At 42.7% G+C, this 14271-nt stretch overlaps 3 protein-coding genes across 3 annotated transcripts in view; 1 reads left to right on the plus strand and 2 right to left on the minus strand.

The window, feature by feature from the left end:
- Nucleotides 1-953: 953 nt before the first annotated feature.
- On the plus strand, nt 954-3358 carry cks2 (CDC28 protein kinase regulatory subunit 2). Its single transcript, XM_084547682.1, has 3 exons — nt 954-1282; nt 1741-1868; nt 2774-3358. The coding sequence occupies exons 1-3, from the start codon at nt 1224-1226 to the stop codon at nt 2815-2817; spliced, it is 231 nt and encodes a 76-aa protein (XP_084403808.1). The 5' UTR covers nt 954-1223; the 3' UTR covers nt 2818-3358.
- Nucleotides 3359-3395: 37 nt separating this feature from the next.
- cimap1d (CIMAP1 family member D) lies at nt 3396-5405 on the minus strand (the record flags this gene model as incomplete). The annotated part of the gene is made up of 4 exons (XM_084547681.1): nt 3396-3890; nt 4075-4188; nt 4532-4642; nt 5366-5405. 4 exons carry the CDS (start codon nt 5403-5405, stop codon nt 3403-3405), a joined length of 753 nt encoding a protein of 250 aa, XP_084403807.1. The 3' UTR covers nt 3396-3402.
- Nucleotides 5406-7140: 1735 nt separating this feature from the next.
- Nucleotides 7141-14271, minus strand: part of cpamd8 (C3 and PZP like alpha-2-macroglobulin domain containing 8) — a 40037-nt gene continuing 32906 nt past the window's right edge. The window contains exons 39-44 of the mRNA XM_084548254.1: nt 14035-14140; nt 13731-13841; nt 13431-13643; nt 11321-11392; nt 9130-9331; nt 7141-8179 (exon numbers count right to left, since the gene is read on the minus strand). Coding sequence (XP_084404380.1) covers nt 8179; nt 9130-9331; nt 11321-11392; nt 13431-13643; nt 13731-13841; nt 14035-14140 — 705 coding nt within the window. The 3' untranslated portion in view covers nt 7141-8178. The remainder of the gene's footprint in view (nt 8180-9129; nt 9332-11320; nt 11393-13430; nt 13644-13730; nt 13842-14034; nt 14141-14271) is intronic.

Raw genomic sequence — 14271 nt, forward strand, 5'->3', positions numbered from 1 at the left:
GACAGATGCACCAGTAGCTGATCTTTCTCGGTATGCTCTGGCCCCCTTTCTCTGACAAAAGGCTGCACTGACACCATATGCAAAAGTAAAATAGATCATTTGATTTCTTCAAACTGAATTAATCAACAAATAAATGCAATGCCATCACTACAGCGTGGTCCAATAGTAACATTTGCATGACACCAGCAGATTATTTACAAACAACTGATGCTATGATGTAATTTTAATCACACAGTTATACACTGTATATGAAGAGTTAACACATTTACCTCCTGACTTTGGTACTTTGCATGTACAAGTGGAACAAATCGCGCTGTGAATACACCACCACTCATTAGCAGCTATTACCAGGACAACCGTGATTACAGTTTAGGACAACATATAGTAGCTGCTGCACAGGAAAATCTGACCATGGTTAAAATGTAGACAGATAGTTTATACTTAGAAATCATTGACTGAGAAAAGAAAGACGACATATGTAAAGCCCTGGAGAAAATATAACAGGTTGTGAAAGATGTATTTTTCTGTTTAAAGGCCTAGTGACTAAACACATTCACGTCAAATTACTGAAACGAAATATATATACAAATTTGTTTAATATGTTATTTATAAAAAAAATTCTCACACAATGTTGCAGTTATTATTAGAGATACTGTTTTGCCTTAGACATTTAGGTGAGATACTTTTCCATATTTTTTAAAATGTATTTTTTATTTCAGGAATAATTGCACCCAAACTCCAGCTCCCATGCTCCTAAGTGCGCACTACGTCACAAAGACAACAAAGAGTTCTCACTGAGTCCCTATTTTTGCCTTCACAAAACTCCTGGCGAGGGACGACAGACGTTTTGGGAAAAAAAAAAAAAACAACATCAAATAAATCTCTACTAATTATTTAAACTATATAAAAGAACTACAATGCGACATAATTGCTGAATGTGAGTGAAGAGTGAAATGCGCCCACTGTTGCAATCCGTGGTCGCTAACTGAAGAATTGTATTTTCGCTGCAGAGTGATCCATCTTCCCATACATAGACGATCCTGTTCAGTCCACGTGCTGCTGCATTGGCCAATCCCGTGCGTGCGGGTAGCCGTTGGGGTTTGAATCGTCGTCAGAAAACAGCGGCAGATGACAGCAGCAGCTTGTTGCGCTCGTAGATTTCGCTAGCTAACTGCACATTACCCAAAACACCTCTCAAGATTACCTGCTATCACCGTCAGAAAATGTCGAAAAAACAGATCTTCTACTCAGACAAGTACAACGACGACGAGTTCGAGTACAGGTATGTTGGATTTTGTCAACGTTTTCCGTTGTCCGTTATTTTGCGTTTAGTTGTTAGCCAACTCGGAAGAGTTTGACGTTTTCTCGCCGCGTTGCTAAACATAAAAATCTGCTGACAACTTCACCACGATACTGGTAGCGTTAATGATGGGGTTAATTTAATAAAATACAGCTGAGAGCATGTAATTTAACTTAGCTTTACATTAACGTAGCTTTAGTAACGATACTCAAGCAAAACAACCCCCGGCTAATAGCTACCCATGCTAACTGTTAAGATAACGCCAAGATGGGTGTGTTTAAACGTTGTGGGGATAACTTGTAACATTACTTTCAGCTAATATGGTTAACAACCTTCGTGCTTAGAAAATACATATAACATTTGTCATGTATGGTCGTACCTCTTTGTAGAGTATATTTCCTGGGTCATTCTTGACATGTCTGTGATTTACCTTCCCACAGACATGTTGTGCTTCCGAAGCAGCTGTCTAAACTGGTCCCCTCCTCCCACCTGATGACAGAAGATGAGTGGAGAGGACTCGGGGTGCAGCAGAGCCAGGGCTGGATTCACTACATGATCCACAAACCAGGTCAGTAACCACCATAGACCTGATGGACAGGTTCACACGCCCACATGTAGTAGAAACAGCCACTGGTTGCTCTCAATCATTCTTCCAATCCTTAGCTGTGAAGATGCCCTGTCTGGAAAAAAAATACACTAAATTGCCATTTTATTAGGTATACTAGTGAAAACAAATCCATTCTGAAATATGCACAAAAAGGTTGTGCAATTCAGTGTTTAAAAGCTGTCGATTCAACCGTGTTTTCACGCTGAAGGCTGTGGTTTGTAGTGTTCTCTCATATCTACACATGTTTCTGTTATTTTGACAACCCCGTTTTAGTCGGTGTTTAATTGAATCCAGTTTAACAGCACCACAAACTACATCCTCCAAAATGATCATACAGTTGACTCACTACATTTATAATGCTGTTTAAATGGAGTCGAGGACTAGGCTTTAGTGCAGGACTGATATATATACAAGAATGCGCTTGTTTTTACGAGCGTACCTAATGAACTGAACTGAAGTCTTCCAACTTACTTGCATCTAATTATTATTGTAGCTTCACTGTCACCAAATGCAACCCAGAAAGGAGGCAACATCCAGAGAAATCCAGCATTTTGAACTTAAAAAATAAAAAGACTGTTGAAGAATTTAGTTCAGCCCAACTATAGAGGGCATTTTTACACTGGAGGATTGTTTGCCATATCTTACATAGGAGTTCATTATGATAGGATCTCTTCAAGATCATCGTGGAGAATGACTTGTGACTGTGAATGTGAATAATTTATAGAGATAAACATAAAAACCGTCTGAGCCTATCCTTTAATGGCTGCTGGTGTGTAGATAGGCCACAGCTGCGTGGCTGACAGTATATACTGTATGGTATAACCAGATGATATTGACAGATACATCTTTCTTCTTTTACTCCCCAGAGCCACATATACTGCTTTTCAGAAGGCCTCTTCCAAAGGATTAAAGGGGAACCGTCTGTAAAATACCTGCTATTATCTTTACTGATTTGTGTTTATTGTCTTGACCTACATATATCTCTATGTATGTTATAAACTATTGTGTAGAAAACCTGTAGTTTATCTTTTTTTTTTTTTTTTTTTTTGCTGTTGTCGTTCTTTCATCCTCAATTTTTTAGAGGTAATGAGAGACAAAAGGCTTTGATTCCGCTGTGAATGATAACATAAATATGAAGGTGAACATTTGCCTGTCAGTTGTACACGTCTAACGCATTTTTTAAAAAATGTTTTAAGATCTTATTTTGTCAAGATTGGTTTATTTTGGTGGTCACATGAGCATATGGTTTTATTTTGCTCAAGCCCCCCATTTCCCTCAAGCTTTCTGTTTTTGAGCATTTCCTGTTCTTTAAACTTATATTTGTGTTAATGTGCATATATTATTTCTGTGTAACATACTTTTGCCACTGAGTTATAGTTGATTTTGACCAGTTCTTTGTTACTCAAAGAACAAATTAAAATACACTTCTAGATACATGTTTGTTTATGTGTTATTTCTCTCCCACATATGTTACGTTTCTTGGAGTGATTGATATTCAGTCGGAGACACTGACAACCAGTGGGGTGACAAATTCTGAGTGTCTGATCCCCAGGGAGTAGGATGGTGCCCGGGCCTTGTGAACTGTCACTTTCTCTGGATTGTAAGTTCCTGGACCTGGCTTCTGGGTGCCATCTCTGGGTAAGTTGTGACGCCCCAACATGGAAAACGCTGGTCGTCGGGGCAGATAAACACTAGGGTCTGTGCTATTGTAGCTGCAAGGCCCAGGCGTCTTGGCTAAATCCACAGATGGTCCCCCTGTGTTCAAACTGCCTGACATCGTGTAGCTTGCGCCGGCTGGCTTGTTTGGGACTTGAGGGCCTATGAGTGGAGGCAGACAGTACTTGTTTGGAGCAGGGACAGAGTCAGTGCTGCGGTAGTGTGTGCGTGAGCCCATGGTGTAGGACGGGGGTCTGCGCTGCAGGTTGCTTGGTGGGGCTTTCTCTGGGCTGTACGCACCAGGTCCAGGTGTGTGGTATAGCTCCTCTAGTGAAAAGAACATGACAACACCATATGGTGGAGTGTAATTTCAGTTGCAACAGCTGACTGGATTTACAGAAGGGTTTTCGAACATATCAGAGCCACAGGTTAGGCTGTTGTTTAACTCTACATTAAAAGAATGTGACTTGAAAATAAATATTTGCTTAAAATGAAGGAGGAATGAACGTACTCTGTGCTTTCATTCTACCCAATATTGAGTATGCAGGTGTGCCATCCCTTCCAAAGCGGGTGATTTTTGCGTCAATGTGATATTGAGGCCCTGGACTGGAGTCAGCGCAGTACACTGCAACAAAAGAAAACATTTATGATCACTTCTTCTGTATTTTCTTTGTCAGTTTGGTTCAATCATTTCCCAAAAAGACTGCAGAATTATGAAGTGGTGTCTCCCTCTAGTGGTTCTGTTTTGACATTACACCAGGCAGAATTAGCTGCTGTGATGGAAGATTAAAAAAAAAACAAAAAAAACACTGGAAACACGGTTTGCAATGTGTCTGCTTTAAGCAATGATCCACTTTATGTCTTTGAAATAAGAATTCTAACCAACACATGCAGTTACAAGAAGGATTATTGAAGTGTCGCTAATCCTCCTCATCTCGTAAGACAGTGGGAGAAAGAGACACGCTCACTATGATCACTCATGCGGCCATGGAAAGAGTAGGCCGGGCTAGCTGGCTTTGTGAAGTCATGACCAATAAATCCAATGGTGGGTGGAAGCCCATAGCGCCCAGGTCCTGGCCCTACAGAGACAAGAGAGAATGTTTCAAAGACGTAAGGCCTTACGTGCTCATTTACAACCTCTCATACACATTATGTGCCGTAAATTACTTTTACACAAATGTCATAAATATGCAGAATGGCGACTTTAAAGTGACAACTGTTTTCCTTCAACTCGTTGCTCTTGTGATTCATGAGGTTCTGAGCTATAGTAAGTATAATTTGCTACAGTCCCGCTGTATTTGTCAGCCAATCAACCTGGAGCTATTATCCTAAATGACAGCATCTGATTGCGGTCCACCAGGTCAGACAAACAACCACCAAGCAAAACAGGGCCGGAGGCAACAGCAAAACAGCATGAAAACACAGCACAGGGCAAAGGCATTACATCAGCGTACAAGTGTTCAGAGGCATGTGAACAAGCAGAGCGACCGGGAGCATTTTTTCACAGAGAGGAGCGAGTCCTGGCAGGTCTGCGCACCGAGAAAACCTCCACTCCTCAGCTCGTGTTAATGTTTTTTGAAATGTCAAATGACCAGCTGAAGCTTAATGTAAATGTAAGTCAACTTTATTGGGTCAGTATACACGCATTGAGCGGTGGGTAGTCATGCAAGGTGCCCAGGAGGCAGTTTCAGTGACACAGTAATAATAAACAGCTATATTTATGTCTTCACTCTGATTGTTTTATACAGACTTATACAACCATTATCATTTTGCAAAATTTCGTTGTCAGCTGATAGACTTACCTTTCTCTCTCCCTGCAATCGCTGGGTATTTTTTCTCCATTAGACTCTTTGCAGAAGTGATAGATACTTCAGGAATCCAACAGTGGACCCAGTAGCACAGGAATACATGCAGCATCATCAGTATTACCAAATGATAATTATGAATCATGAAGATAATAGCTTAGAATTCTTTTTTGCACCTTACCTAATGTAATCCACCTGTTCAGCTTGAAGGAAGACAAGGTTCATACTTGGAAATTCACTGATCACATGAGTGTGCAGCCCACTCCTTAATCCATGTCCATCTTGGAGGCCTTTCAGATGTCACAGTGCTTCATGTGGCTTCCAGTGAAACCCAGACCTGTATGATCCAGAATCAATCCCTATTTTCCACTGAAACAACCAGGAAACCTGAGACCTGCACACATCAAAGTGTCAACAGCAGAGCAGACTGTACCCTGCTGGGGTTTTACCTAGCTGCCCATTCGCCCCTTTGTCCAAAAGCCCCATCTGCGGACAGGTGAATAGCCCTTCCTCCACAGAGGCCGACGTATAGGTGCACTCAGCTGGCACTTAGGAACAATGTCATCACTCCAATTCGCCCTCGTGTAATGCTACCCCCACCCCCACAAACCATGAAACCAAGATCCCCCTCTCCCTCCTGACTCTTTTCACTCTTTCTGCTCATCACAGTGTGGAGACGTGATATCACTCCTCAGCTGCGCATGCAGTTGCCACAGAGACTGCTGTGGGTAGGTCCCCCGCGTTGCTGGCTTATTGTCACAACGGGAACAAAGTTTTTTTTCCATTTAAACTTGGATCACTGCTCAGAGCTCAGAGGCTGATGAGGATAACTTAGGACCACTTCTCCATACAGCACACTCTTGTCTACGTTTAACAAATGACAACACAGAAAGACTTCATATGATGAAATATGATGCACCACACTGCCTCGGCTCTGTTGTATAACATTTCCTCACGACGCATTCGTGCATGAAGCCCCAACACAGATGCAGGGAAGAACACCTGGAACGGACTGACAAGCTTCATACGGCCGGCCCTCATTGATCTAGCCATAAATCGTGAACATACAGCTGCAATATGCTGCTGGAAATGAGCAAGCCTCTGGCTTGTCATCTTCAACTTGAGGTCAAGCAGATTACTCATATGAGGTTACAGTTTAGCTCTCTTTGATCTTCTCTAATCCCAGTGATGATTTGTTGTTGGGATTTTAAAGGATTCATTTAAAGCCCAGAGCTGCCGGTCGCCGGGGGCCACAGTAACCGAGAGGGTCGACAAGTGACATGTGCAGTAAACAAACATTAAACTTTAACAGGCTCCCACTCTCTCCTCAGCTGCTGCTGCTGCTTTGGATACCTGAAGCTGTTGTCAGCAGTAACAGTAACACATGGTGCACATCCACATCCAAACATGCATATACTGTAGTTAAACACAAACTAGCGCACACATTCTAACATGCTTTGTGTTTCTAACACAGAGGCATGCCAGGGAGTCAGAGAGTCGGTTATCAAAGCAGAGGGCCCTCTGAAGCAGCAGGCTTATAATACAGCTCACCGCTGACAGGAAATGATCTCCAGACTTAACTAGCCTTTCAAAGGAAATGGAGCAACAACTGCTCTGCAGCTCCTCTGCTAGAGCAAGAGATACTGTGCTACATCTGTAGAGGTTGCACTGGAAACATGATCCAAAGTGTAAAAACAGTAGCACTCCACCTTTTTCTGCTTAATTTGCCACGGCATCGAAGCTTGACGCAACAAAACCAAAACTCTGGGTTGTATATAAATTTTATTCTCATTCATCTTGAAAGCCACAATATTTGAAATGAGTCTGGGTTACATTTAATCCAATTTGGTACATTTACACAAATTCAAAACTTCATTTTTTTTTTTTTTTTTGTTAACTTGATTGCTTCACAAATTAAAATTTAACAAAAAACAAAATAGCTTATGAACTGTACAATCAAATCTCAAGGTAAGGTAGGTAAGGTGAACCGTAGGTGATGTTGGTATCTTGGCAGAATAGTTTCAGAAACATTTGATCCGGGGCGTTCAGGTGGACCAGTGGTTGAAAGGCACACTTCCTGGAACAGTAAAGTCCTCAGTTTGAGTCAGCCAGAGGCCCCCTCACCCTCCTCATGTTTCCTGTCAATCTCTACTTTTTAATATAGACAAAAAAAAAAACTTAAAATGAAAAACATTTCAGCTTATGTTTCTGTAAAGCATGTGTTTAGCATGTGTCTTTTTCTTCCAGCATGATACCAGTAATGGAAATGCATCACACATTTCATTTCAATAATTGGGTTAAAGCTTGCTATGAGAGAAAAAAGAAGTAGACTGTAAGGGCGGGCGATGACTTAAAAAATAAAAATGATATGACCTCTAGCTACAAATAAATACCACAGATAGAAAATATAACAAAATATTTTGCTTAACGTCAGGTGTAATTACAAACATAAATACTTGATTATTTCTGCTAGTGATTATAAAGGCAGTACAGTGAATAACAAAGACGCTATGGTGCTTATGGCTGACTAGGAGTCTAGGGGAAGAAAAACCAAAGTCTGGAGGGGACTAGCTTAAAAACAATCACACACAGTCGCATCCAGGCCGCACGCAAACATATAAAGACATCCTTTACATTCATACCAGTCTAACACAAAGTCACACAAAGGCACGCACTCGTTCGTCCAGACCCCACCGACTCTTCCTTTCAGGTTGAGCTCAATTCCAAGTCTCTCTTTTCTTTCCATTCACTAGCATATTCACAAATAATGTACAATTTGGAGGAGGGCACGGCTTCTCTGTGAGAGTGTTTCTGTGGACGACAAGGAAACAGGACAGGATCATCTCAGACACCATCATAACACCTTTAAAGAGGAATTACCGTTTTTTACAACCTGGACCTTATTTCTGGCATAAGATACAATCGTTTACTCACCCATATAACTTTGGTGTCATTTGGAGTCATTCGGACGGTATTTAGATCCAGTGGAGCGCCGCGTATGTCCATATAGTGGGAGTGACTGGGGCACCGAAACAGAGCCTCTAAATAACGCATTATCTGCCGCGAAACTCGTTCATTTCACCAATATTTTGTTATGATACGCTAGTGCTATTCCCCGTTGAGTCCGGAGTTACCTGTAATCATCATCCGGGGTCTGTAGATTGACCTACTAACTTCTTACCTGGATGATGTCATCTCTGAGCGCCACGCACACCCGCGACGGTCGGCTTATTTACCTGTAATTTGAATATTTTTCCAAATCTGAGGCTGTGGACAACGACTTTGTTTATGATGGACATCCTTACTGTTTTGAGCCAGAGTATACGGATGAGGAGCTCGTTGAAAGGAGGATGCGGAGGCAGAGAGAGGAACAGCTGGCCAAAGAACAACAAACCGCTGCATGTCCGCGAATAGATAACAGGTAACTCCGGACTCAACAGAGTAGTGTATGATAACAAAATATTGGTAACATGGACGAGTTTCGCGGCAGATAACGCGTTATTTAGAGGCTGCGTTTCGGTGCCCCAGTCACTCCCATTACCCATTATATGGATATACACGGCGCTCCGCCGGATCTAAATATCTTCCGAACGACTCCAAATGACACCAAAGTTATATGGGTATACGATCGTATTTTATGCCAGAAATAAGGTCCAGGTTGTAAAAAACGGTAATTCCCCTTTAACTGAGCAATATAAACACGTTCTCAACAGTCAGATGTTCAAATAGACACAAAGAATCACCAGTGAAGCAGCTCATACCATCGCTCAGGGGTAGTTTTTGTGTCCAGCGTGGGTACTTGGGTTTCCACTGGTAGGAGCACCTTGTGCTCTACACCCCCGCCACCTCCAGGAAGGTCAGAACGGTCCCCTCCTTCTGCATCAGCCAGGAAAGGATCGGAATCTGGGTCGTATTCGTAGGAGTAGTAAGACACCTCCGCCATGGAGCCCTGCTCCTCTTCGCCTACGAAGATCGGGAAATAGAAATGGGCATGGGGAACAGTCAAACATGAATGCAGCACAGGCAACTGCAGTTTAAAGAAAAATACTGCAAACTAGTATTACACTGGTAATATATCAGCCAAGCAGACGACATCCCAGTGATGTGATACACATTCCTACCACTAGTTTTATTAGTATTAATAGCGCTACAGTGACATGCAGGTGGTAATGTGTCAACAAGCACAGCCATAATCCAACCAAGGCAGGGAAGAGGAGGACTGTTAGCAAGGAAGCAGGAAATGTAAGGATTCAGACTTTCAGAAATTGGTACAGGAAATATCTTATAAGAAAAAAAAGGAATTTAAAACCTCTTTAGAACTTGATATAGATGGTAGTTTTTGCTGAGCAACACAGAATGTAAAGAGAAGTTTTCTTTGTCTGTCAAGAAAGCTCCACATGGCACCTTTAATGCCTTGCAATAGCAGCTCACAGCCAGTAGGGGTCCCACCCTGCTTAAAAAGCGTTCTCGCACAACATGCTCCTTTACATTCACTCTTTTTTTTTTTTTTTTAAGCATGACGTTTTTATTAAATGCACATAAAAATAATATGTTAACATTCGACTCCTCAAGTGTGAAATTTAAAGATGACGTGACCAACGACCGTGCACACGCCGAGAAAAACACTGAACTCCACCGAAGCCTGCAGGCCTGCATGTATTCTCCACCATGTTGTCCTCTAAGTTCACTAATAAGACATGTCTGCACAGGGAAGCTAATTCCAGAGCTTCGGCTTCCTCCACTCTTCCAGTGGAAACTGCCAGTTCCTTGGCACAACTCACCTTCATCCATTACACTCGTGGTGCACTTAGAGGGCATGTCGTCAACATTCTAATGGTTTACAATGACAGTGTTTTTACAGTACTTATCCAATCTAATCACCTCGGGGGTTATCTTATGGCAGGTGAGTGTGCGTATGTGTGCGGGCACATATTTGCCTGTGTGAGCATGCATTAAGTGTGTGCGCATATATAGATATGTGTGTTGTGCGTGCGTGTGCGTAACAGCATTCCTGTGGTGAATGTGAAGCATTAGCTTTTGTACTAAGGAGTCCTTTGACTGAGAGCAGCCGCTACCGGGAGTTGAAGGCTGAGCAACAAGTCAGTGCAGGCTGTGCCACATCACACACAAACACACACACCTGTACGACACAGGTTCACATAGGTAGACTTTAATGTTAGAGCACGCGTGTAAAGCACACACGGCTCTGCGTGCTCGTGAATGACCGCAGAGCCTTTTTATGTTCTCATTGCCAAAAGTAACACAGCTATATCCTCCCTGCGCACACAGCCAAACATCCTATCAGGAATTCTCTGGCTCCCTCTCGGGAAGTGGCAGCTGATCTAGGCTCATGACAGAGCAACAATCAAGCCCGTAGTGTGAAACCTATCCGCCTATACATCACACCAACTGTAGACATGATGTGGTGGCGGGGGAATGTGCCGCCGACTACGTATCTGCTTTCTTCTTCTTATCCCTTTTACTTTTTGACCCTGCTTTCCCCGGCTTCTTTTTTTCTTCTTATACTACTGCTTTTTGCTTTTTTTCTTTCCATTTCCAGCTTCACAACCCCCGCCACAGCCTTTTCATCCCTTTGTCTTGCACTTTCTTCTGACGCACACTACCATCCTCCGCAAAAACCCCCCACAAATGCTCATTTTGCTTAAAATATCATTTGCAAATCACATCCGTTTGCACATGTTCATCAGGTGGCAATATGCCTTAATTCTTGACTATCTACATTCAGATTTAGAAAACACAGACGCACAGATTGACCTGTAATGGATGCAGAATCAAAAATGAAAGATGATGCATTCAGACAGAAGTAACCTGCTGCTGACTCTTGGAAATATGTGGTAAAAAGAAAAACCCGTCCAGATTAGATTAGATTAGATTGGAGATTGCAAAATTGTCTAAGGTATAAATCAGTAAAGGTGTGACAGATGTAGTTACCTGTGTGAACAGGCACTGAGGGTTGCTCAGTTTCCTGGCTCACTATTGGCTGCTTGTCCTGCGTGGTCCCCACTGGAAATACAAACACACACAGATCATTCACATGCATGTGGCTGCAATGGCAACAAAAAAAAAAAAATTGATTAGTGAATTCAACAGAGTTTCCGCGTTGCATAAACTAAATACTGCCCAGAAGCATTATCCACCCCACCGAGCAATGCTTCTTGGCAAACCAGTGATGTACGCTCCGTCTCAACAGAAGCCCGCACTCAAATTTATCTATTCAAAATTAGCAGCAGCCAAAGCAGGAGCCAGGAGGCCGTGTGTGGAAACAAATTATATCTTTTTCCTTTACAAAATGGGGAAACGGAGGAACAAATCTCCCCACCACCACCATACACAAACAAACAAGGTCTGCAGGCACTAAACAAAAATACAGTCCTTTTAATAATCTACTGCATTAACCACTTGGCACAAACTAAGGTCTTTTCCCACCAAAGTTTTGTCTATGCCTTTTCCCAATCTGCTCCACAACATGAAGGCTCCTTTGTTGTTGGGCTGTGCGTCGGAAAGGAATGTGACAAGGATTTCAAAGGCTGGACAAAAGCACTCTGTCATTTGGAGAGAGCCCTGTAATACAGCAGAGAGTGAGAGAGGGTGGGGGGGTTGCGATGGGGAGTTCTTCTCAGAAAACTCATCCAGTAATCAGCTCAACACCTGAACAGCTGTTTCCCCAGCTCAGATCATGGACACTTGCATGTGCACACAAACAGACCAACACACGCACAATGTACGATGATGCTCTCTTATTGAGTTACAACCAACTTGACTGTATGCGATAAGACACACCATGGCAACTGAGAACGCACGCACCTACACAGAGTAGGTTAAAAGGCATTTTATTGCTCTCAGTGACTGAGTATACATGAACATAATTTCTATGTTTTCTTCCCAACATTATTGACACCATTGAACTGAATGGATGAACATGACCAAGATCGTGACCACACCGATTCTTGGTTTGTTTTGAGCCTTTTGATCATCAAGGCATTCGAAAGTCAGCTGAACTTACAACGGGCTTGACCGATCAGGCATAACATTATATTATAATACTGTGTAGGTCTCCCTTGTGCGTCCAAAACAGTTCTGACTCGTTAAAGAATGGACTTCTAAGAGTGTCCTGTGGTGTCCTTTGGGTCCCATGGGTTGAGGGGAGGGGCCTCTGTGGATCATCCCAAAGATACTTGATCAGTTTGGGATCTAGGGAGTTTGGAGGCCAGGTCAACACCTTGTGCTGTTTTTCACGTTTTTTTGAATTGTTCCCAAACCGTTTTGTGTGTGTGCGTCTATGTCCTCCTGTCCATCCTGCTGGGGATGGCTGCTGCCATCAAGGAGTGTCATTGCTATGGGGTAGGGGTGCCTGGTCTGGTCTAGGTGGGTGGTACATGTCCAAGTAACATCCACAGGAATGCCAGGTCCAAAAGTTTCCCAGCAGAACATTGCATTGTTATTTATAATGTGATTTACTTCTCCTGGTCATAATGTTGTGGCATATCGGAGTATTTCCAAATGATCATGGGTTCAACACGGTTCAGAAATGCTTCACTGCCTTCAGAAGCCAAGGGAAACACTTTATTTTTGTAACTTTGTTGTCAGGTCTCCACTTTATGTTGCGGCCCTTGAGCCAGGTCATATCATGTGTTACAATTCCCTTACACCACTGCTCTAAATCACTATGAAATGTCTTTCCAGTCAAGGCAAATCTGGACGTTTATTCTGATATCTATTAGTAGCCATTACCGTCGATGTGAACGACCTCCCTAGTGGATGAAAAGATCATTTAAAGGATTATCTTATCTTATCTTATCTTGTTATTGAGCCTAAACTGCTATTGTGTTTCAGTCCATTGATTCAGCTCAACGTTGTTCTAATATTTGCCAATGTTTTATTTTATTTGCTTAACAAAGTTTTATGGAAGTCTGTTAAATTAAAGAGTTCAAATAAAAAACTAAAAAGAAACAGTTTTTTATGTGAGCTCTTCAATGCTTGTCTATATCCTGTTAAAGCTCTGACTGAACAACTGTGAGGTGTGTGATAAGAGAGCTCTTACATTGTGGGCACTGGGACAGTGGGACCTGCTTGATGCGTGTCCCGTTTCGACAAGCAAAGACCTCCATCTGACACTGGTTCTGGTAGAGCTGCCCGTCTGACCCACAGACAGGCTCCCCGTCGTAGCCGCAGTCCCTGTGGCACATGCAGCGCTCAAACTGCTCCTCCTCCAGACAGCCAAACACATTGTTGCACTGGTTCGCGTGCACAAAACCTGCAGACAAAAATGACCTTGTCAAGGGGAGCGGTGAGGTGCTGCAGGTGTCTGCAAAGCTTTAATGCCATTGCATGCATCTCTCACCTATCCACTGATTGGTTGAACTTTCCACCTCGTTGCAAGTAGGTCCATCACACAGCTCCCGGGCAAGCGGACTGCTCTCACTGACGTTGTAGAAGCGGGTGGCCTCAAAAGCTGCAGGACAAGTATAGACCCACACCGGCACGTTCACACATCCACACACACAAAACGATGATGACACTCAACATAACTAGATCATAAACTTTAAAAATTCCAATTTCCACAAAAAAAAAAAAAAAAAGAAGGCGCATCATAAATTGTAGAGCGTGGTTAAGAGCAGCACTTAAAATATTCATCAGAGGCACACCTGGTTCGTAGTAGTCATAGATTTTAACCGGAACAGGCGCTGTCTTGCCCACAATATATTCCCTGACAGCTTGGAAGGCCACACACGTCATACACTGGCTGGGAATCTAAGAAAGGACACCCAGAGACATGAACACAGATGAACAAATGCTTACAAACACACAGCACACGATGTGGAAGCAGTGCTGCAAGAAGGCATCCGTCCTTACTCCAGTATGCTTTCATACAAAACTGTGCA

The sequence above is a fragment of the Chelon labrosus genome (genome assembly GCF_963514085.1).
Source record: "Chelon labrosus genome assembly, chromosome: 7".
In the NCBI taxonomy this organism is placed as follows: domain Eukaryota; kingdom Metazoa; phylum Chordata; class Actinopteri; order Mugiliformes; family Mugilidae; genus Chelon; species Chelon labrosus.

Bases quoted from the DNA above. Each gene is read 5' to 3' on its own strand.
- cks2 (XM_084547682.1), top strand. From the start codon at position 1,224: ATGTCGAAAAAACAGATCTTCTACTCAGACAAGTACAACGACGACGAG. The intron at 1,283-1,740 runs GTATGTTGGATT...ACCTTCCCACAG, and splicing joins GACGACGAGTTCGAGTACAG to ACATGTTGTGCTTCCGAAGC. The intron at 1,869-2,773 runs GTCAGTAACCAC...TTTACTCCCCAG, and splicing joins CTACATGATCCACAAACCAG to AGCCACATATACTGCTTTTC.